The sequence below is a fragment of the Phoenix dactylifera genome, chromosome 3 (assembly GCF_009389715.1).
Source record: "Phoenix dactylifera cultivar Barhee BC4 chromosome 3, palm_55x_up_171113_PBpolish2nd_filt_p, whole genome shotgun sequence".
In the NCBI taxonomy this organism is placed as follows: domain Eukaryota; kingdom Viridiplantae; phylum Streptophyta; class Magnoliopsida; order Arecales; family Arecaceae; genus Phoenix; species Phoenix dactylifera.
Window position 1 is genome coordinate 17,088,766 of NC_052394.1, and position 21,975 is coordinate 17,110,740.

A 21,975-nucleotide genomic window follows, 5' to 3' on the forward strand; every position below is an offset into this window, starting at 1 on the left:
TTTTAATTAAAAATAAAATAAAATTTTAAAATTACTTTTTTGTCCTTCAGTACGATTGTCTCATAAATGTTTCTGTTTTGCACATGTACCTATTAAGAATATTTTAGTCATTTTAATTTGAAACCATTAATTTTTTAACGACGTTAAATGGGTGGATACATATACAAAAATGAGGATAAAAAAGGGTAGAATAGCAAAACGAGTGTTTTACGAGGGTATACATGCAAGTATCAATTTTGGAAGGATATCTATACAAAATTCGATATTTAGAAAGGTATCCATGTAAAAAAAATCCCAAATTATTTATAAAAATTAATATCACTTGCTTTGCACGTGCCAATCCCTCAATGAACTTTTATCAAACAATAAGCATCCTAGTTTCATTAATCCTTCCTCCAACGATTTCTTAACGTTTAAAACCCACAAATAATAATCCCGCTGGCGTTTCTTTTGGAGCGTTGCAGCCGATCGGTTCTCGGTGGCGCACCAACGACCAGTCCCCATAACTCCCTCGCTCTCCTCGCCCTCTCTCAAAAAAGGAAAGAATAAAAATCCCACCTTTACGCGATCCCCACCCCTCCCAAACCTTGGCTTCTTGCCGGGAATCGCCGATGACCCTCGACCCTCCCCCCATCTCGGTTCCTCGGATGCGATGAGGAGCTCCGACCATGGATTCCAATCGAGCCAGCAGCGAGCAAGAACTCTTGGCGGCAGGATCCATGGCGACGGGACCGGAGTTGGGGCTCTTGACCCTCGAGGGGATCGAGGGAGCGGAGACTCCCAAGATCGTCGAGTGGGAGGACCTCCAGCAGGAGCTTGCCCGCTTCTGGAGCCTCTCTTCCGCCCTCAAGAAGGCTAAGGAGAAAGGAGTCTCTGGCCCAGAAGTTGGAGTCGATCATAGAGGTAGGGTTTTTCGGGTTCTGGTGTCGCTATTTTAATCTAAAGGTTGCATGCTTTTGTTCTTTGAGTAACGATTGGATCGGGTAATTGCAAAAGGTTTTCCCTTGGGAATCTTGAATTTAGAAATTTTTAAATTCATTATTTTTCCTGAGTTAGGCATGTCTTTTATGTTTTAATTGAGGGTGGTGAATCTTGGTTTAAGAAGCAGGAAATTAGATCGGATAGTCATATTTTTCGTTTGTTCCTCGATTCTTGATTGAAATGGTGGAAATACGAACCGAGGAATGTGATCTAATTTGATGAATTCTTCTTATTCCGACGATATTGTCCTTTCTTTTCTCCGGAGATTGGTTATGTTATTCTGGATGATAAAACTGGAAACCCTGAATCAAAAGGTTTTTTGCTTGGAATTTCGGAGTCAAGAATTTTAGTTTAAGTATTTTGGTGCTTACTGCTGGAGAATCACCAATCATAGTTTGGGAATTAGAGAATCGTTTTGGCTAATGATGAAAGCACATTGAGAAATGTGATTTGATCTCATGAAACTTTTTTTTTTTTTGGTGAATAACTAATATCTTGACTCTGATTCACATGATTTCATCTCTTTTCCTTTTTCTCTTTCTTTTTCGTTTTTGTTGATTTTGTTGAAAAATTATGCTCTAGATTGTCTTTTATTTGTTCTTGTCATTTTCTTTCTGGGTCTTCAATTGATTAGTTCGCTGGTTAGCGGTGTGGCGGTATGGTGAACAGGTTAGGAGAGAATCGCTGTGTCAGACTAATGAGTTGGAGGAGATGAGACAAAAGCTGGAAACCCGGAAGGTTGCACTAGGGAATTTGTCAATGCACATCATGAAAACATCAGATGATGTCAAGAATCAAAGAGAACAGCTTTGGCTTGCAATCAGAATGTTATTAGCTGGCAAGACTCTCTCTGCAGCACACCAGCAACTGCAGGTACCTCAGAATTTCAGATAGAAATGGCTCTTTTACTTTTTCTCCCCTGAAGGAATATGGTAATAGATAAGTGCATCTTCCTGTTGTTTTGGCAGCGCAATCTGTATCTATTGGCTGCTACGTATTATTTTTAAAATTGCAATTTAGGGTTTGTCAGATAATGATTTTGATTTGTGGAGGAAGCCATATGAAGTTATCTTGGTCGCCGTTATAGATATGAATAGTGCAATGTTATGTTATTGAAGATTTCCTGATAAGTTTGAGAGAGCTTTTTTTCTAATCTGAGAATTTTACATCTTCACTAGGATCACTATTGACTTGGAGCCTGGAGGTCTCCTATATGACAGCTGTAAAATAAAACTTTGCTCCTCGAAAGCACAGTATCTTGCAGACCTCCCCCCCCCCCCCAAAAAAAAAAAAAAAAAAAAAAACACAATGTCTGCTAGATTGTGCAGCTTGGATTGATTGCTAATACATGTTGATTGACGTACAACATTGTATGAACATTGCCATTTGCTTCTGTACCTTTGAAAATAAACTAACTGTGACCTTCTTGCTTTTTGATAACTTGATATTGTTTAGCTATCAGTTATCTTTAAGTTTTTCATGTCATTTAGAGGGTGTTTGCTTACCTGCATTAAAGTTGCAGCATACTTGGAACTGTAGCTTTTCAAATTGCTATTGCTCCAAATGGTTCACCTGCAATCTTAATTTAAGGCTAAGGCCTTGGTGATGAAATACCTTAAGCTTCAGAGATGATGGTACAAGGAATTGAGAGAGGTATTAGTGATGGGATCAATTATTGGGTGATGGGGGGGGTTCAGGTCGATTCCCCCTCACCATTTAAGTAATTCCTGCAACTCAACTACTGGACATTCTGGCTGCAAGCCGATGCAGCTAATGAGCCAAGTTGTAAATCTATATGCTGCAAGTCGAGGGACTTGTATGAAGCCCAACAAGGCAGAGGGCTCTGGTGCAGGATACCTGCAGGAAGTTGCATTTATTACATGAAGACCCATAAGTTGGTTACAGATGATACATTAACAAATGAAAAATTCTCCTGAAAAAATATAAATTCAAATGAATTTCTTACATGAGCTGATCGCTGTCCAACTAAATGGCTTTTACAAGTATCCATATAGTTTGTGTGTGACAGTTTTGTGAACTTGTAGCAACATTTGATATACTTCATCTTTAGCAGCTTGTCAACATCATGTATTTAAAAAGCTTATATAAGAACGCATATATATAGTAGTCTTTGCATATGTTGCAAAGAAAAGAAAATTCTATTTGATTGTTTTCAGTTAGACCGGTAGTAAGTATCTTGTTTTATCTGAGGCTTCTATGTAATAATCCTTGTAAGTGTGAGCTAAACTGTTTCTGGCTTAGTATCAAACTTACTATTATTTTGGTGGTTTATTCTTTCATAGGAAGCTAATAGTTACATATCTGGAAGAAGGGGTATGGCATCTCAGAAACCTGCAAAAGATGCTGCCGCACAAGGCAGCAATATATGGTTCGACAAGTTGCTGCCCTCTATACCTGTGGAGGGCCCTAGATGAACAGACATACAGGGAGCAAGCATAGTTCAGGTAACCATATCAGGAGCTCTCTCTCTCTCTCTCCCTCTCTCATATACACATGCTTGCGTGCATACACATCATGTTTTTAAATAGTTTAATATTTTTGTATTGTCAGATTAGGTAACATAAACAAATTAGGTTCTTGACTCTTAGGTGCAAACATCCATGTCATAGAGGTGCGTAATGTGGATGGCTTTATGTACTCCGTTAATGTCAATGAAGCTAATCTGCATGTGCCCTACAGATGCAAAGGTCACTTTTTATGTGTCTTAGTCATCTGCTATTTATTTTCTGAGTACAGCATAAAATTTATCGAAGTATGTTGGACTCGTGCTGGTCAGGCCAAATACATAATAACTTCTGCTTATTTTGTACTGCAGCAACTTTACCATTTGAGTTTAATTTGATTAAAGGCTTAAACTGTCACTCTAATTGCAAATGACTTGAAACATTCATATAAGTGTGAACAAATAATCAAAAAAATAAAAAAAATATGAAAGCATTATTCGAGAACATAGGTATCCAGTATGTATGTGTGTGTTCAAATCCAAGAATATTTGCTAAGGGTAGAACATATTAATTGTTAAATATGACATTTATACTTTGACTATGGGAATTTTGTGGAGTGAAGCTTTTATTGAAGTATGTATGGACTTAGGATAGAGCGTAGAACTGATGGGTAAAAGATTGCGAGAGAGATAGTTTCAATAAATTCAGTTTATATAGAAAATCATGCTGTCTAATACAAGAACAGGGCCCTGTAGGTGGAATATTGTTATAGAGTGTTATGCAATGAGTAAATGCCAGTTCACTTTGAAAAGCAGCAAAATTGTTTGTTTTAAAGTTATGGATACCATCTGATCTTGAAGGAAAGCCTGTGCAATAGAATCATATGATTGTCTTTATTTTTTTGGTTGGAATGTTGGCAGCCTATGTACACATCAACATAGCTGATCGCATATTGATGACAAGCATTGTATGTATGGTGGTTGTATGCTTAAACTATGAGGGAAAATTTTAGAAATGAGTAAATTGGAGGAATCACAGGATTTTGCCTGTTATGGTCAAAAATGGAAGAACCAATTAAGATACTTTGATCCACTATGCTGGTTTCACTAGCAATTAGTTGCTTGTTTCCTCAATGTATAAGATACAGGTGGCTTGTTCTTCTTGCCCTGATGTTGAAAGAGGACTGGTAATTCAGTCCAATGAGAAAACATCTACTTGCTTGGATATGTGGGCCAGAGACAACCTCAGAAAAGAGAAAGGGAAGAGGTGAAGAACATATTAAATGTGGATGGAACTAACATTAAACAATATAGGAAATTTTGATTTAAGGAGTTGGTGTTAAAGTAATAGCTCAAAAGTCATTTAGTACTCATACTATTGAGTCTTATTTTGTTTCAATTCCTTACACTGCTCAAATGTCAAAATACACGTTAAACAAAGTCGACTTTGGGCCTCTCATTTTAGAGCTGATTTTGTATTGCACGATGAAATACTATATGTGGCAGTGATTTCACAATGCACTTTCATTCTGCCGTTAAAAACAGTGGCTAAGATATAATGGTTTACCCAATCATCAGAGTGATGATTCAACAGTTGTATGTGGTTGTTTTCTGCACTCATGCCGGGCACCATGGAACCACTCAGGGGAATGACATTATAAAGCTGAATTTTGATCCATATATCTATTGTTTCTTTGTGGTTCTTTAAAGGTAAGTGCACTATATCCATTGCTGGGTTGCTTTCAGTGACTTTATGATGAACCATGGAACCAGCTGTAGTTCAGGAGAGCAGAAAATTGGGTGGCAGGTTTGGTCTTCAAGTGATTTTAGAATGTCTAATAAGGAAACCATTTTCTATTGGCACAATGGGTTGCCACAATGTTAGTCCCAATAATTGTTATTGATCAATGTTTCATTTTTAATATCTTTCATATTATTGCTCTTTCTTCGTTTCTGGAGTGTATACTGAGATGAAACAAATATTCTCAGGAATTCTATTTCATCACGCTCTCCAAATGTATCTAAACCTCCACAACTGTCGCCTTTAACAATTTTAGGTCTGCAACTACCTGCACGCCCATTAAAACAGATTAGCTTTTCAGTGGCAAGAAGGAGTGTCAGAGCTCTGCAACTGTTCTTGTTATGTTGCACATGTAAGTTTTCGTTTTCTTTTCTTTTTGAAAAATTTACGTAGCTTGACATGGCCTGCACAACTGAATATGCATTGTCTTCTGCTCATCTCTCCTAAATTTGAGTTCAAGTTGTATTAAAGTTCATGTGATTTTGAAATTTTGCATGTAGCTGTGTAGCAAAACACGTCATGCTCAAAGTCTCACTTTGTAGAGCTATCATGGTAGGCAGGTAGAGATATCAGGGTCAGCTTGTTATTTATTTCTTCCTTGCTTTGCAGGCTGTATGCTTATTGCATCCGTACCTTGATGTTCCTCTACGATATCCTTTTGCGCTTGGGAGGCTCACGTTCATATATTCATGAACTATTGCTCCTCAGTTGAAGTCTATATCATCAGATTTGTCAAGCAAATCCCAATTCTTATGGCAATGAATGTACAAGCCTACTGAATTTCCACTCTTTCTGGAAGGCAAGATCCTACAAGAGCAGCATATGCAATATTTTTGTTGAATAAGTTCATCTGTCTATGCTTTATTGTGCTTCTGTCTCGTCTGTTTAAGGTAGAAGTTGGCATCAATAAGTATCTCCATATCTACTTGATCTGAACTTCGGAATATTTTTTTTATTCGTATCAAAAAGGTCTAAATCTGAACAAAATAAATATAGAAAATAATTGCTTTAGAACTTTTTAATTAATTTCACTTGAATCATGTCATTAAATCTGTAGTCTTCAAGGTAGATTATGTGCCTTGCTGGTTGAACTGATCGTCATTTAAATGTTTATATGAACAAATGGTGAAAGTCAATGTATACCAGAAAATCCTTGTTCATGTTCTGAGATTGTCCGGTTAGATTCAGAAACTCATACCTGTGCGCATGAACTTGTTGAGGAAATATCTCTTGCGTAGAAAACATTAATGTAGAATAATGTATACAAAATAATGCCAAGGATGTTGCTGACGCTTTCCAGTCCCTAAAACTTCATTGCAAATCCTGCCATGTAATTTTATGCAAAATATGCAGTGAGAGCTTGTACGGACTACCTAAGCATAAGGCATCTGATATTTTATATGCATTTTGTATTTTGCCAATCACATTTTGTTTTCGTTTGGTAGGATTTAGAGCAGGCTTTTTAAACTACATTGGAGCTGAAAGTTTGGGACCAAGGCATGTATTAGCTAACTTGAAGGAGCTTGTGAGGATCATCCAGTCTCAGGAATACATTGACATGTAATTAACTCCCACTTGTATCAACGTGTTGAAGCAGCAGATAGATTTTGCCAATTAACTCAAAGTTGAATTCGTTGGCTTGTATTTCTACATTGGTGCAAATTTTAGTGGAGCACCCTTTGACACAAACCAATTGAATACAATTTTTCCAAAGATCTGTATACGTATTACATTTTTTCGATGTAACATATTGTTGTTTCTACAACAATGAAGCAACATTTCTAATGTCAAATTGGGCTACCAATAGGTTTGTCTAAATCTAACAAGTATTGGAAGTCGAGATGGTTCACTTTGACTGACAGATGTTACTTCTTATCATTGCCTACATATTTGCTTATCTGGACTCTCTGGGATATCTGCTTTAATTAAAGTATAATAATCACAAGCCAATCAGTTGCTCACTTTTCTAATGAAACAAGAGAGGATATTTTAAGTTCTCTTTGGTCAAGAATAGCCATGAACTTGTTTGGCATGTCGTGCATGGCTGCTGCTCAAACAAAAAATGCTGTTAGTAATATAAGGAAGCAGGTGAGAATGAAACATCAGAAAAGGCCAGAAAACACAAAGGAGGATATGCTATGACCAGGGTGGAAATTTGCCAGAAGCCAGCTGGAAACCATGGCGAAACCTTGTTAAATACTTCCAGAAAACAAGAATGCTGCACTTGTTAACGTGGGAAGCCACGCGCATTCAGAATCATCAGTAATTTGTGATTTAACGCGCTCATATTTGATCGGTAAGGCTTCCTCTTAACTGGGAAGCTGGTCTGAATTGAATTCCAACCATATTGTTCTTGGATTCATTTGCAGCATCGACAAATTATTCGAGCACTAGAATGTGAATGGAGTCTGGTCGCATGGATGGTGTCTGAATTGGCATAAAATGGTGTGTTTCCAAGGCATGAGAAGTGATTGCAGATATGGGGTTTAATGGACAATACCTGTTAAGAGTTGCCAAATTTGCAGTTTAATGGACAGAACCATATCAGGAACTCATGACAAGAATTCTCTATCCAAATGAGAAACCAAATATCGTCATTCCTCCCTGTTGAAGCAAAAGACCTTACCTTACATACAAAACTAGAGTGGGAGCAACTTATATTGATTTACAGCAGCAACCACATGGTAAACAACATCCACTTGCAGATCAAAATGAGTGTGCTGCTGAGGAATTTGGTTACATGTGGGAGTATAACTCAAACTATGTTTTAAATCAACTGATGCACTCAAATCAGAAACTGTGAATCTATACATCACCGAGGAATAATCCTTCATCTACGCTGTTCTTGAAAAGCAAGTTTTAAGGGGTTGCCGAGGAGCCAGAGCCCCCAGTGGTGTGAAAGAAGCGTTAGCATTCTTTCTCCTTCTCATGTTGTGTTAGCCAGGTGAGCATGTATCCATGTTAGAGCTAATGTCAAATGAGCCTACAAATTCTAGGGGTGCCAATTTTTGATCCATGGGCATAGTTTTTGAACCTAAACTGTGTATCTAGATCTATTTTAAAAAACAATTCAAGCAGGAATTTTTGTTAGGCAAAGTTCCATGTTATAATTTGTATAATATTATGACAGGCACTGCTGATGGATATTATTAAGCCATCATTCCATTATAACTACTGCTAGTTGATATTTTTTCCAGTTCATCAGTTCAGGCCAAAAGTTCATCATTCAAAGCTTTATGTTGAAAGGTTCTTGTTCTGTCTGAACCTTTCTCCCTGTTCTTTGAAATTCTGATGACTGCTGAAGGCTGTATAATAACTATTATCATATTCACAGAAAGTTGAATTGAAGTTTGATTGGCAAATTGTGGCTGTTGTTTTCTATTACGACAGAAACTACCATTTCCAGTAGGATCTGATATTTGGGAATTATCTGCTCATTGAAACCTTAATTGAGGAATCCCACCTTATAAATGTCTATCTTCTTTAAATTATCTGTATGAAATAAAAAAAAATGATCAAGAATCCATCTTGTTGTTAGGTGAGCTGTTGAATTCGTCATCGTTCGCCTTTCTTTTATTTATTCAGCCAGGGTTCATTTTTTGATAACCAGAGTGAATATTTTATAATGATCATTGCATAGTAGGATGCATGTGACCATCCTGTTTACACAGAGTTTGGTTATTTATTTTCCCTATTTAAAAATGATTGTATCCCTACCTCTCCTTTTTGTAATATATCTTTAGTTTGTGATCTCATTTTCCAACTTGCCCTTTAAAATGGTTCCTAAATTATAAACGATTTCGAAAAATTTCCACTATATCAGTTCCTATTTAATGCAGCAACTTGGATGACCAGTCCCGCATCCAGACATTGATATTCCTAAAGAGCAGCTCCTGATTTTTCCTTGACCATGTCATGAAATTTCAGACATCGAGAATTTCAATGTTAGCCTTTGCAGACAAAACTATGGTTGATTCAGCCACAAATCTTTTAGTGTCCTCTCATTGACCCAATAGACCTACAGTTTGTTCCCTTTGCATCCCTAGTATCATGTAGTGACCATCTTCATCAATCATTTGATCATGTTCTTTCACCCTTTCTTTTCTTATTTCTAACAGAAGTTGGAAAGGCTCAGACATGCATCTATATGGCTTGATGTGGAAAATGAGAGACCTCCAGCAGTTTGAGCTTTCTATGAGAGTGATGAAATCATCACTCTTACCAATTGTCCTGACAACTGAATTAAACAGCTGAGCAAAACCAAGAACTGAGCTGTTCAGTCTCAGCTCATCACATGAAAGAGATAATTGACCTCTAGTTAAGCTTGATAGCTGCTGTTTGAGTTTTGGCTCTTTCGTTTAAAGAGCTTGCTCGAGCGAGCTTGTTAGCGAGCTGCGGGCTGAGATTTTATTCATCTTTTTACAGGGACAAGTGTTGGGGATCAGCTTGTTTATGAGTTGAGATTTCAGTTATGCTTGAACTTTCCTCGACAATGAGCTCAATGGAACTGAGCTCAAGCTGTTGATGAACAGCTTCACTCATTGGGCACCCTAGAGGTTCAGCAACATGACAGGAACATGGTTAGATATATTTTCCAGAGTTTGACCACTGATGAGGTCCTTGCTCCATATGATCTTGCTCAAGATCATAATGTGATCAGAACCATCGAAAGTTCACCCGAACAAGGGCGCAAAGCCTGCTAAATTGGAGTAATTAACCTCACTTTCAGATCAGATCGGCCATGTTGCTCTGTGCTACATTTAGAAAATAGCCTGCCAAAGTAAAAGGGAGTTCCAAGGGGGTCCCATGAACTTCTCAAAGGATGCTGATATCACTCCAGAATCCTCTCTGGAAATCTAACCCAAGAGTGAGCCTCAGCATCCACATTCCAAAGATATGAATTGATGAATTTAATGAAGGAGAAATCAAAAAGAATACTACTGTGCAACCAAGTTGATTCTCCAGGCTCTAACAACGTCTTTGTCCGCCATAAGCCTGATGAGAGCTTACAGAGGTTGACCCATTTATGGTGCTCTTTCAGTCCCATTAGAATCATTTGGGATTTTATTACTTAACTGACCTATGCCGTCTTGAATCCTTTTGCAGTGATCGCTATCTCATTAAAAAGCTTGGAACTGCCATGATTATTCTGTTCTAAAGACTCTAAGCTACCATATTGGAGCCTTAGAATGGCCCCATGGGCGTGAGCTAGACAACTACAGCTACAATAATGCAACTCAAAAAAAATAAAGAAGCCTATGATGGCTACCAACCTGGGCATTTTTGGCTTTTAAACTAGTGACGACAACTAGATTCCTCCTCCTTTGTAGTTCATGAAAGCACGTCTTTCCGTCTATGCTAAATCAAGCCTCTAAGTCGGGGAGAAAAATTGTCCAGGAGTCGTATAGTTTCAAATGAATCTTACTCTCTGAGATTAAAAGAAGAATGGAACTCAGCTCAACAAGTGTAAGAACTACAAGTGGTGGCAATTTTTTCGGCCAACATAAGATCTACGAATGATGCATAATTGCCTTTACGTTCTTTTGTTACGGCTTAAATTCAGAGTCAAAATCACATGAATTTAAAAAGTAACTGGTCTTTTCTTTCCTACAAAAAAAAATAAAGGAAAAAAGAACTAGTTTGAGTATTGGAACATTAGGTTTATTAGAAAATCTTCTTTGGCTTGAATTTTAATGAAAGAATTCTGTGGTCAAACATTACATGCTCATATGATGAATAACAGGGCTTACTTAGTCCAAATCATTCAAATATGATAATAATTGAATTATTATTTATAATAATTATTGATAATAATTGAAAGTCACTCACAGGTTTTCATGGGTTGAATGATTGATTCATAATCATGTTCAAATAATCCAACTTCCAATGGAAATAGTACTATCTCCAATAATTTTTAAAATTATTTATAAATAATTCATTGACATTATTGATAATTAATCATTTATTTGAGCACCCATTTAGAAAATAAGCTCAAGTTATAAATTAAATTCTGATGCAACTGTACGGTTCAAAATGTTAGAAAAATGAACATATTTCAAAATACATATTCTAGACATGCATAACAAATAGCTTGGCTTGTGTATTTAATTTGTGGGAATGATGGCTACGATAACATGAACTGTTGCATGTGTATTTTCCAGTACATTTCAAAATGTACATCAAGAGTATTTATCCTGAACTATGTTCATACTCTAATTTGGTTTTGCTCTTTTTTTATGGAGAGGCTACTTAATACTCATGGGAGTTTGCTATCTCCCCAATTTGCATATTAAACTTCACATACGCTCTGAAGATCATTAAAAGAGAAAAAAATCTAGAGAGACTGTCCAGGAATAGAGGTCAGACAATTTTTCTCAAAAAAAAAAAACCTATTGAAACTAAGAGCTTTTTTCCCCTTTAAATGGCTTTCTCCTCAGTTTATACAAAGTGAAATGGTACAGCTGCAAATCTTGTAGTCATGTCAGCCTGGGGGCCCTTGATTTCTTTTTGTGCTGCTGCATTAGGTGAAATTGTAGGCATCTGTTTGGTACTTTCTTTTTCCAAAGTGTAACAAGATGATGATGCAAAAAGTTGACTGGAGAGAATATGTTGTCCAATTCTTATGTACTGAAAAAGCTTCAGATTCTCATCTCCCATCCCTTTCCCTTTGGAATACTCTAGCAGTGTAGGTTGGGTGTGGCAACAAGAGAGAGAGGTGACTAAAAGTCACCATACTCTCATGTAAATTTGTTGTGGTAAACACTAGACAGAGTCAAAAGCAAAAATACATGGCCTTACTTTGTCCAAACATCAATTTCTATTTCCATGTCCTTAGCATCAAATCTCAGCAGCTGACCACTACAGTAGTGGATCAAGAAAACCTGCAATACGATACGTACCGATCATCGTATACGATGATTAGGTCAACAAAACCCATATTTATTTTTTTTAAAAAGAAAACCTGCATCATACTCAATAAATGGACTGATGAGATTGTAGTGTTTCCATGTCTTGATCAAGCTGAAGGTGATTGTACCAAAGATCTAGGATCAAAAATTCAGGATTTAGGGCCGAGAGAGTAATTTAATCTTAGTCAACACCTATAGATTACCAACCTCATCCCATTTATTTAATTGGGTTGATATGAACACTGGCATTGGTTCCATTCTGTGGTCAAATTTTCTTGAATGGATACTGTGTCAAATCCTTTCACTAATTATATTCAAGTCTTGTTTGGTACTTGATTGATCCCATGGACCACATTTAAGACAATCTCTTAAAGATGGATCATTCATGGGCTTACATGTTAAAAAATTCTTATTCAACTTTCTATATTTCACCTTCGAAAAAAAAAAAACTAAATGCATGGGAGGTTCTGAAAAGAAAAAGGTGAAGTGTTATGCTTGTCTGCCCACTTTGTCAGACAAATTCAGAGACGATTAATTATAGATTTTCTCAGCATTGTTGGCAAATGTGGTAAATCTGTTAAAGGTTTGATGACCAGGAAGAATGACAATCAGAACAATGTGGTTAGAAACTTTGAGTGGAGGAGAAGCCAAGATTCATGAACACTTTGGATAGAATTTGATGAGGGTCATAGGACTTAACCTATTTCCAACCTGCTCATGACATGTCTTTAATCAAAATTGGTAAACTAGGTATATTATTTGGACTAGCATATCAAATGGATCATATTATCCACGACATAAAGCAGGACCATAGCTAGTTCAAAAGAAAATGGTGCAACTTGGTGAAATATAAAGGATGAAGTTCTTTTCCATTTGTTCTTTACACTTGAAGAAAGAGTGCTTTCATTCTAGCCTACTTCGTTCACGTAAAGAATGAAACTCTTTTTCTTTTATTTTTTACACTAGAGAGAAAGAGAAAATTTTTGTTCTAGCCAACTTGGATCTCTCCCAAATCCTATAAAGCTTTTCTAAAAGTAAGATGTTTGTTTGCATCTCAAGCAAAATCAAAAGGATGTCTACTTGGGTTAGCAACGAAGCCCAGAGCTTTCTAATATTTTAATTTACCTTCTAATTTTGAATACTTTAGAATTTTTTTTTTGAGAAATAGTGTGTCAACAAAAATTACGCTTGTGCCAAGATATAACAATTTAATTTTATGCATATGAATGATTTAATTAAATTATGTAATTCCCATCTATTGATCAAGGTCCAACCCATCTATTGGTCATGTCAATTAAAACGAAATTACAAAATAAAAAAATTCAATCAAGGTTTTCCTATAGAGTAATTATGTAAGCGACCAAACAAGCTACTTCTCTCCGTGTACAATTTTTAGTGAGAGAAAGGCATAATGAGCGCATCTATCAAAAATGGGAGGCCATTTATCACACCTTGTGAAAGCCCGGGGATTTGTACAAATCCCACGAACGAAGGAAGGGATTAGAAAAAAAAAAAAAGAAGCTCTGTCTCTCGACAGAGGTTTTGATCCCGTCAGCCCCCCACAGAAGACCCCATTCCCTTTAACTTTCCTCTTCTTTCGTTTAGATTTTGCTTTCTCTCTCTCCTCCTTTCCTTTCGGTTCCCTAGACCTTTGCTTCGCCGTCCAAAACTCCAAAGCCTCACCTCATTCGCCGATAAAAGGCACAAGAAATTAGGGAGTAGAAGAGCGAGATTTGGACTGTTCGCTGTGAGCAATCTCTCTTCCTTCTTTGATCCATTGTCAGCATCTCTTATAACTTTTCTTAGCTCACTATAGTTCAAACAATCGCCTCTATTGTTTTTTTCTTTTTCTTTTTCTTTTTCAGTTTCCAAATTTGTTGGGATTTTGGGAGTGAAATCTTTCATTCGTTCATTTGATTAGGTGGTGTGTGCTCTTGTAACCAAAAAGATCCGATTTTGATCGCTTTTCCAGGTGAGTTTGATTCATTTTGCTAAGAAAAACTGCTGCAGTGCTTTTCCCACTTGCTTTTTGGCGGATTTGCGGTGAATTCACGTTCTGTTGATCATCTGGAGATGTTTTTCGATTACAGGATTTGATTCCAATAATTTTTTTGAGGCTGGCTTTGTGTATTTTTACTTGGATTGTCCTCTCCTTGTTCTCGCTTCTGAAATTGGAATCGGTTTCTATCAGTGAGATTGTGTTGTTTTCCTTTCCTGATCGATCTGGTGTTGCATCTTTTCCCAATGAATTCCATTCTATAAGTCCTCAAATGCAACTTCTTGCTTGATATTTGATCAAGAGGAGAAGGAATATAGGAGCATATAAAATAACATATTTTCCTATCAGTTGATATCGTTTCTCAAGCTTTCTCTCTCTCTCTCTCTCTCTCTCTCTCTCTCTCTCTCTCTCTCTCTCTCTTTTTGGGTGGGTTTCTAAATTTTTATGTACTAACTGCTTAGTGCTTTTTTCTCTGTTTTTTTTTCTTATAAAAGAAATGAAAAAACCCTGTTTGACATTGTGCTTTTGAGCATCTGGACAGTTCATAGCCCATGGATTTCGTTAGTTATAATATAGTATTAACGGAGATGTTTAAGGTTAAATCTGGTTTCTTGAGTCTCTTGCCCATTGTCATGGGAAAAAATGCTTGCTGTTTTTCAGAATTGTGCTGCTTCATTTTTCATACTTTAATCTCATTTATTAGTGGATATATTGTTTTTTTTATATATAAATAAGTTGGTTCTTTATCAGATAAATTAAAATCCAGCAAATTTTATCGTTACTCTTAAACCCTGATCCTGGAAAAAGAAACTAAAGAAGAAAAAGATATTGGCTGTATGTTTCTAGGGTGAAACTACTTGTCTTTCTATCTCTTTCTTTGATCTTCTACTAAAATATATGATTTTGACTGGTTACATCAGATTGGGATTTTAAAATTTGTTTCAGAAATGGAGCTTGAATTCTCGCCTATCCCCTTCCATATATTTGATTTTGTCAAGTTTCTTCTGGAGAGCTAATACTATTCTCCTTTTTGGTTGCCACCAGTGTTTAGAGGAAAGAAGAACAAGAGGATATGGCAATTGAGGGAAAGGAAGTTATATTATATATCAAAAAAGTTCTGATTTATTCCATCAGAACTAGCTATAGTTCTGCGCGTGATCATCCATTTATTTTCAGTGTGGCGTGTTTCATGCTTCTACTGTACAGATCTTTTCCTTCTCTATTTGCTTTTCTGGTGTCTTCCTCTCCTGTCCTTATCTGCACTGCTTTACTTCTTGGAACCCTTCTGAGTTATGGTGAACCAAATATCCCTGAAATTGAAGAAGAGGATAAGATTACTCAAAAAATTTCTTCTCTGAAAGTTGGTTCTGCTTCCAGTGATCTTCTTGTCAGGAAAAATGAAAAATGCATAGTGGAGACCCATGTAGAAAATCAAAGAGAGATCGAGGAAATGGCAGTTGAAGAGGCAGTTTGGGGTGAAAGAGTGACTGGTGCTTATGGTAAAGTGGAGGAGGATATCCCCTTTGCAACAACACATGATGAGGGAGATGAGAAGCATAACACTTTGGCTACAAGCTCTTCAGCTAAGGAAGAAAAGAAAGAGATTCCTGGTGAGGAGATAATGACTGAAGAAAGAGAGCTTAGTGAGCAGGAAATAACCAACGATAAAGAACTTTCTGTAAAAAATCTGGCTGAAGATGTACTTAAAGTGGGTCAAGATGTTGATGGCTTCGATGCAACAGATCAAAAAGATATCGAGGGCCTTAAGGCAGAGATTCACAAGCCAGTATTGGACAATTATTTTGATTCTTCTTTGGGTTCACCTTGGCAGCATATTGATAATCATGATAATCATGATTCTTCTTTAGATTCTGAATCTGATAGGGCAGAAAGTTCTTCTACCGATGCTTCTATGGCTGACATCATTCCAATGCTTGATGAGCTTCACCCACTTTTAGGTTCTGAAACTCCTTGGCCTGCTCTTTTATCCAAAGGCAGCAGGGATGGTGCTTCACAAGGGTCCTCTCATGATCATGACTCAGATGATGGTAGTGTGGAGGAAGAAGCTGAAAACCAGGAGGAAGAAGAAGAAGAAGAAGCACGGGAAGAGAAAGATGATGGAGCAGAAGCTGCAGTGATATGGACAGCAGATGATCAGAAGAATGTCATGGATCTTGGGTCTTCTGAACTGGAGAGGAATCGGAGATTGGAGAGCCTAATTGCAAAAAGAAGAGCAAGGAACAATATGACGTTTGAAACAGAGAGAAATTTGATAGATTTGGATGGTGGCATGGGGGAACTATCACGCTTTCATGTCCAAATTGCACCCATTTCTGCACCAAGACGGAATCCCTTTGACCTTCCCTATGATTCAGAAAAATCAATGGGTTTGCCACCAATTCCTGGTTCAGCCCCTTCCGTTCTGCTGCCCAGAAGGAACCCGTTTGATTTCCCTTATGATCCAGTGGATGAAAGTAGCAGCCGTGAAGTGGAGACTCGGAGAAATCGAGACATTACATCAGCTCCACAACATAATATGTTTTTTAGGAGGAATGAGACCTTCAACTTGTTAGGATCTGAACTTAAACAGGACAAACATGAGTCTGTGTTGGAACCCTATTTTGTTGCAGAGAGGATCTCGGAGGAGACTAGTTCTGATGCCTTTCGAAGACAATTCAGTGATAAGAGTGATTCGAAGGTGAGTTCTGTTCCAGAATCTGACACAGTTTCTTCAGTCACTGATCAAGAATATCATAAAGAGCTTGTTGAACAAGAACTGCATCAAGAGGTTGAATTGCTAACGCCTTCTGAACATGATGCTGAACCTGCTGAACAAGAAAGTCAGTCCTCTGAGGAAGTTGAATCATTGGATGTTGCACAAGAGAAGAGTGAGATCAATATCACTAATAATCATGGAATTGAAGCAGATGCCAACATTGTTGTTGATGAAACTCCTCAAGCTGTTGAAGCTTTTGGAGCAATGGAAGAGGAAATCAGAGATGAAGTAGATTTAAGTCCAACAATTTCAGCTGTTGAAAAATTAGAAGTGATTGAAGAGAATTATGAAGAGTCAAGCCCCTCCCCATCAGAAGAGGATGAGAAGACTCCCAGATCAAACTTTCATGAACAATCAGCTAATCTGGAGCAGACTAGGGATGCCATGCTAGCAGTTGGTGATTCTGATTGTCTGAGCAGGGGGGAGAGATTTGATGACAATCATGTTGCAGATCCTATTTATGATTTAAGCCCATCGGCAATCAAAAACTCTCTGTCTAACATTTCAGAGGCTTCATCAGACAGTGGTAAGGGCACTCATCTCTGACCCTTTGTCAAAGAAGTGAAAATCCTTTTATCAATTCTTCTTTTAATGAACCTTTGTTTTTATGCAGGTAAAGGAGGTCCTGATGTCGGTTCTTTGAAATTTGACATCGAAGACATGGGTTCTTCTCCAAGGCCAGTTGAGAGAAATGTTAATTCAGGAGTTGGAAGCACAGGAGAGTTGGCATCCTCCACTGGAGGGCTTCAGGTGGCTTCAGCGGGTTTAACTTTTGAATATGAATTGAGATCAAGGGATAAAACTGAACTTGGAGAGCCAGATGTTATTGAAGGTGGATCACAACTAGTTCACAAAGATGCAAGGGATCCTATTGCACCTGTATTATCAGAGCCAGGAGCTACAGAGATCATGCATCACTCAAGTTTATTTTCAGCAGAGGCCGAGTCAAGAGAGGGTAGTGGAATTGATGTGAATGTGAGCCATCAGACCGAACGAAATAAGATGATTGATGCTGCAACATCTTCTTATTCAGACAGTTTACTGTTGTCTGAGCATTTGAGTTCATCTGCATCAGAAAAGGCACAACCTACAGAGAAATCTGGAATTCAACCATCCTCTGAAGTTGGTCAGATAAGTGTCTTGAACTTGCCTCCAATTCCTGAGGAGAATTTAGATGACTATAAGCCAGAAGAAGATCATGAAAATTCAGTAAAGCCTGAGTCAGTTGTTGGCTTAACTGGATTGCAGATACTTGAAGAACCCCATTTTGCTTTATCTGATATTGAACAAGAGCTATCTCTACTTCAAAGGAAGTCAACAGAGGAGATTATGGATGGGAATTACAGGCTTGCTTCTGAGCCAGAGGCTGGGGATTCTAGAGTTGTTACTCCTGCAATTTCTATTCATGATGTTAGTTTTACTGGATTACAGTTGCTTGAGGCGAAGGAACACATGGATTTCTCAAGTCTGTCAGAGGCAAAATCTGAGCATGAGATCAAGTCCAGTGCTGTTTTGACTAATTCAAGAGACTACATTGTCAATGCTGCTGAAAGGGAGGGCGATGGCTTTTCTCAGCAGAATATAAATGATTCGGATGAAGAATCTGATAAGGTCTATCCTGATGTCATAAATATCAGACGTATTGATGGAAATCTGCTGTCAGAATTGGATGCAGTTGGAGACTTCCATGTGAAAGAATTGAGGGCAGATCAACAGGGATTTGAGATAGGCCAATCAGATGATATTGCCTCAAGTTCTTTAACTTCTGAAATTCCTGAAATCACTTCCCAGCTGCAAGTTTCTGAAGTGAGATCCACAGAGTATGCTGATATGTCCCCGAGTCTACCCACTGAAGCCAAGCTGAACCTTTCTGAAGAATGGCATTCAGTCATTGAGCAGCCACAAGCTATGCAGTCAGAGGTTGGACGATTTGAGCCATCATTTGTAAACCCCGAGCAGACAGTTTACAATCCTAAGCTGCATGTTCTTGAAGCAAGCTCTATTGAAGAAATTGATACAGTTTTTAAGCGACTCCAAGAAGTTGGGCTGTCTTCTGCTTCAGAGCCAGCTGGCGAGTCAAAAACAACAACATCAGAAGCCAATGCAAGTGAATTGGTTGTTGCTGAAAGAGATCCTGAGCTAACAAGAACTGATTCAGAACTGCTAATTGTTGAAGCAACATCTGTTGAAGATATCAATTCAGCTTTCAAAGAACTCAGTGAAGAAAATCCAGGTAAATCTATTATTCCTGAAGTAGGACAATCTCAAATGATGCCAGGGGGGACACATTTTGGACCAATGGAGATTCATTCAGACCTGCAGGTCGTTGAAGCAAAGTCCCTTGAAGACATACATTTAGCTTTCAAGCAAGCATCTGATGGCATCTCTGAGAACCCTCCAGAGGTGACCAAACCCAGTGATGGGTCTGCAGAAGTTGAGATAAGTGACAGACACCTGGAGCCTGATGTTCTTGAAGTGCATTCTGCTGAAGAGATTGAGTTGGCTTTTAAGGAAGCTGTCAAGGAAACTGGCTCAAGTGTGCAACAAAATGCTGGAAAATCAGATGATGCTGAGAAGATGGATGATGATTCTAGCTCTAATCTTTCCACCTCGAAGAAGATGAAGAAGAAAAACAAGTCTGGCAAATCAAGTTCAAGTTCAAGTTCCAGCTCGAGCTCTAGCTCAAGTGATTCAGATTAATTTGAGGATAACTACTAAAAGAAAGCTTTTGCTTTTTCGGGTTTCTTTTTTGCATGTTTGTTTTGCTTGAGGTGCTGTGATATTCGTTTTACCACTCTTGTTAGCTTGAATTTTTAGGTACATTTTGATAAATGGTGTTGAAAGTTTAGGGGGATTTCACCATTGAGATTATGATCTGATTGATTGCTTTGTGGATAGCATCTTGGTAAGATTTTTTTTTGATTTATATTTTTCCTTTGACAGTTTGTTGTTGCAGTTTGATGATGATTGCTTCTTGTAAATCAAAACTTGCAGTGGGATGTTCTTAAAAAGCTGGTAGGGTGATATTTGTGAATGACAAATATTTTAATGTGCTTACTGCCTATCTTCATTGGATGTTCCTGTTCTTTTTACTTATCAAGTTTTCCCGACAAAGTAATTTTCAGCATGTGAGGTTCAAAGATAGTGATCATCATGGGATACTTGAAAATAAGAAATCTATGTTTCAAGTGTAATGTGGAACATTTCTCTTGGTTATTATACTGGCAACACATTGATTCTTTTAATTATTACTGCTGTTGTAATGGTATCAAGACTACGCATCAGCATTACCATGTCCAATCATAGCTTCTGGATTACTTCATTAGAAGGTGAATGATGTTGTTTAGCCAAAAAAGAAGGTTAATTGTGAAATAATGTGTAGAGAAACTAGCAAAGAACACTTCCTCATTACGCTCAAATCTTTCTTAATCTGCATTTTTTCTCTTAATTATTCTGTGTGTATGGTTATGTTAATCCAGTGAACTTCTATAAATGAACTTGTATATCAAACTACAGGCAAATTGCAGCAGTTGTCCAAATGTACTTATTCTAAATCTGGTTCCATGGGAAACCACAAATTCTTGTCCAGGAAACCAGACCTGAACTGCGCAAACTGATGAATCTCTGTAGATAAACAACGGCCGAGAGGAAATTTTGTTTCACAGACTAGATGTGGCCAAGCAAAGTAGGATTCGCAAACCAACATTCGTCGTCTGCTAGAAAAAATACTTTGAGCAATTTTTTCGATATTCCAGAACTCATTGACAATTCTTCATGAAATATTTTCTTCTCCCGCTGGTCTGAGAAATTGTGCTTCATAACAATTGATCCCTAGATCTCTATAAATAAAGAACACTTTATCATATTCTAATTCCTACTTGTTTGAGAAGTTGGTGATTATAGCATTGTTGGGATTAATGGGCACAAAACTCACTGTATCCGGCTTACCAATTAACAATTGGACTCATTCAGGCATTCCATCAAACACATCACAGGCATGAAAAGATAAGCACAAAGACACCAAATTTACGTGGTTCGGCAGCAAGTGCCTACATCCACGGGGAGGAGGAGCAATCCACTATATCAATCTTCCCAATAGGGTACAAACATAGATACATAAGAGCCCAAAATATGGACTGCCAAATGATCACAATAGGAGGCAATATAAAACCAATATAAAGCAAGAAACAACCTGATCGGATCACCCTTCTGCAGCCACAATGATAGATCAAAAGTGTAGTATGCAAATCAACCTTTCTACGGCTCCAATGGTAGATCAAATGAGTATCAAAACCATACCTTCCCTTGTTGCAATTTCTGTGAACAGCAAAGAAGAAAGAGGCTCACGGAAACAGGGAAGTCATAGGAAGAAGCCACGGTTGAAGAAGGGAAGAAGGAAGAAAGCCTCCAGCGAGTGAAGACAAAGGGGAACCCAAGTCGGATGTTGCCAGGAGACCGAGAGCGCACGGGAGGATGAAGAAGATGGGTGCGGCGGCTGAAATCCCTTTCACCCTAAAACAAAACAAAACCCTTCATCCCACGGGAAAAGAGGTAACATGTACCTTTTATATAATGAAATGTCATTTTGCAAATAGGTCCCTCTCAAAGCCACTATTTGGAGCAAAGTCCAAAATAATCAACAATCCTCCTCCTTGCGACAAATTATGTACCTATCATCAAATATGGATTGATAAAAAATAACCTCCTCCTCACCACAAGCCCGGAAGGGCATTAACAAGTGCTCACACCAATCAAGTTCAGGAAAGTCCTGAACTTGACTGTTGTGATTGGTTTAGTGAACATATCAGCCGGATTATGAGCAGTGTAGATTTTCTGAATCCGGACATCACCATTCTCCACCAAATCTCTGATGAAGTGATACCTGACATCTATATGCTTAGTGCGTTCGTGATACATCTGATCTCTGGCAAGATGCAAAGCACTTTGACTGTCACAATTAATATCCAAACGGTCCTGCTCGAGACCCAAATCCTGTACTAGTCCTCTTAACCAAATAGCTTCCTTTGCTGCCTCTGTCAACGCCAT

The 21,975-nt window shown here is 37.9% G+C and overlaps 1 protein-coding gene and 2 pseudogenes across 3 annotated transcripts; all 3 read left to right on the forward strand.

Annotated features, from left to right (window-relative positions):
* Nucleotides 1-402: 402 nt before the first annotated feature.
* On the forward strand, nucleotides 403-5,513 carry LOC103709047 (annotated as a pseudogene).
* Nucleotides 5,514-6,008: 495 nt separating this feature from the next.
* Nucleotides 6,009-6,812, forward strand: LOC120110117 (annotated as a pseudogene).
* Nucleotides 6,813-13,662: 6,850 nt separating this feature from the next.
* Nucleotides 13,663-19,993, forward strand: LOC103709048. Of its 3 annotated transcripts, none has more exons than XM_008794220.4 (4): nucleotides 13,663-13,901; nucleotides 14,020-14,126; nucleotides 15,198-17,455; nucleotides 17,543-19,993. In XM_008794220.4, the coding sequence occupies exons 3-4, from the start codon at nucleotides 15,226-15,228 to the stop codon at nucleotides 19,627-19,629; spliced, it is 4,317 nt and encodes a 1,438-aa protein (XP_008792442.2). In that variant the 5' UTR covers nucleotides 13,663-13,901; nucleotides 14,020-14,126; nucleotides 15,198-15,225; the 3' UTR covers nucleotides 19,630-19,993. The 3 variants fall into 3 exon arrangements, with proteins under 3 accessions (XP_008792442.2, XP_017698815.2, XP_038980736.1); XM_017843326.3 differs by having other exon boundaries at nucleotides 14,076-14,126; XM_039124808.1 differs by lacking the exon at nucleotides 14,020-14,126.
* Nucleotides 19,994-21,975: the final 1,982 nt, after the last annotated feature.

Coding starts and splice junctions, on each gene's coding strand:
- LOC103709048 (XM_008794220.4), top strand. CDS start 15,226: ATGGCAATTGAGGGAAAGGAAGTTATATTATATATCAAAAAAGTTCTG. Junction 17,456..17,542: donor AGAGGCTTCATCAGACAGTG/GTAAGGGCACTC, acceptor GTTTTTATGCAG/GTAAAGGAGGTCCTGATGTC.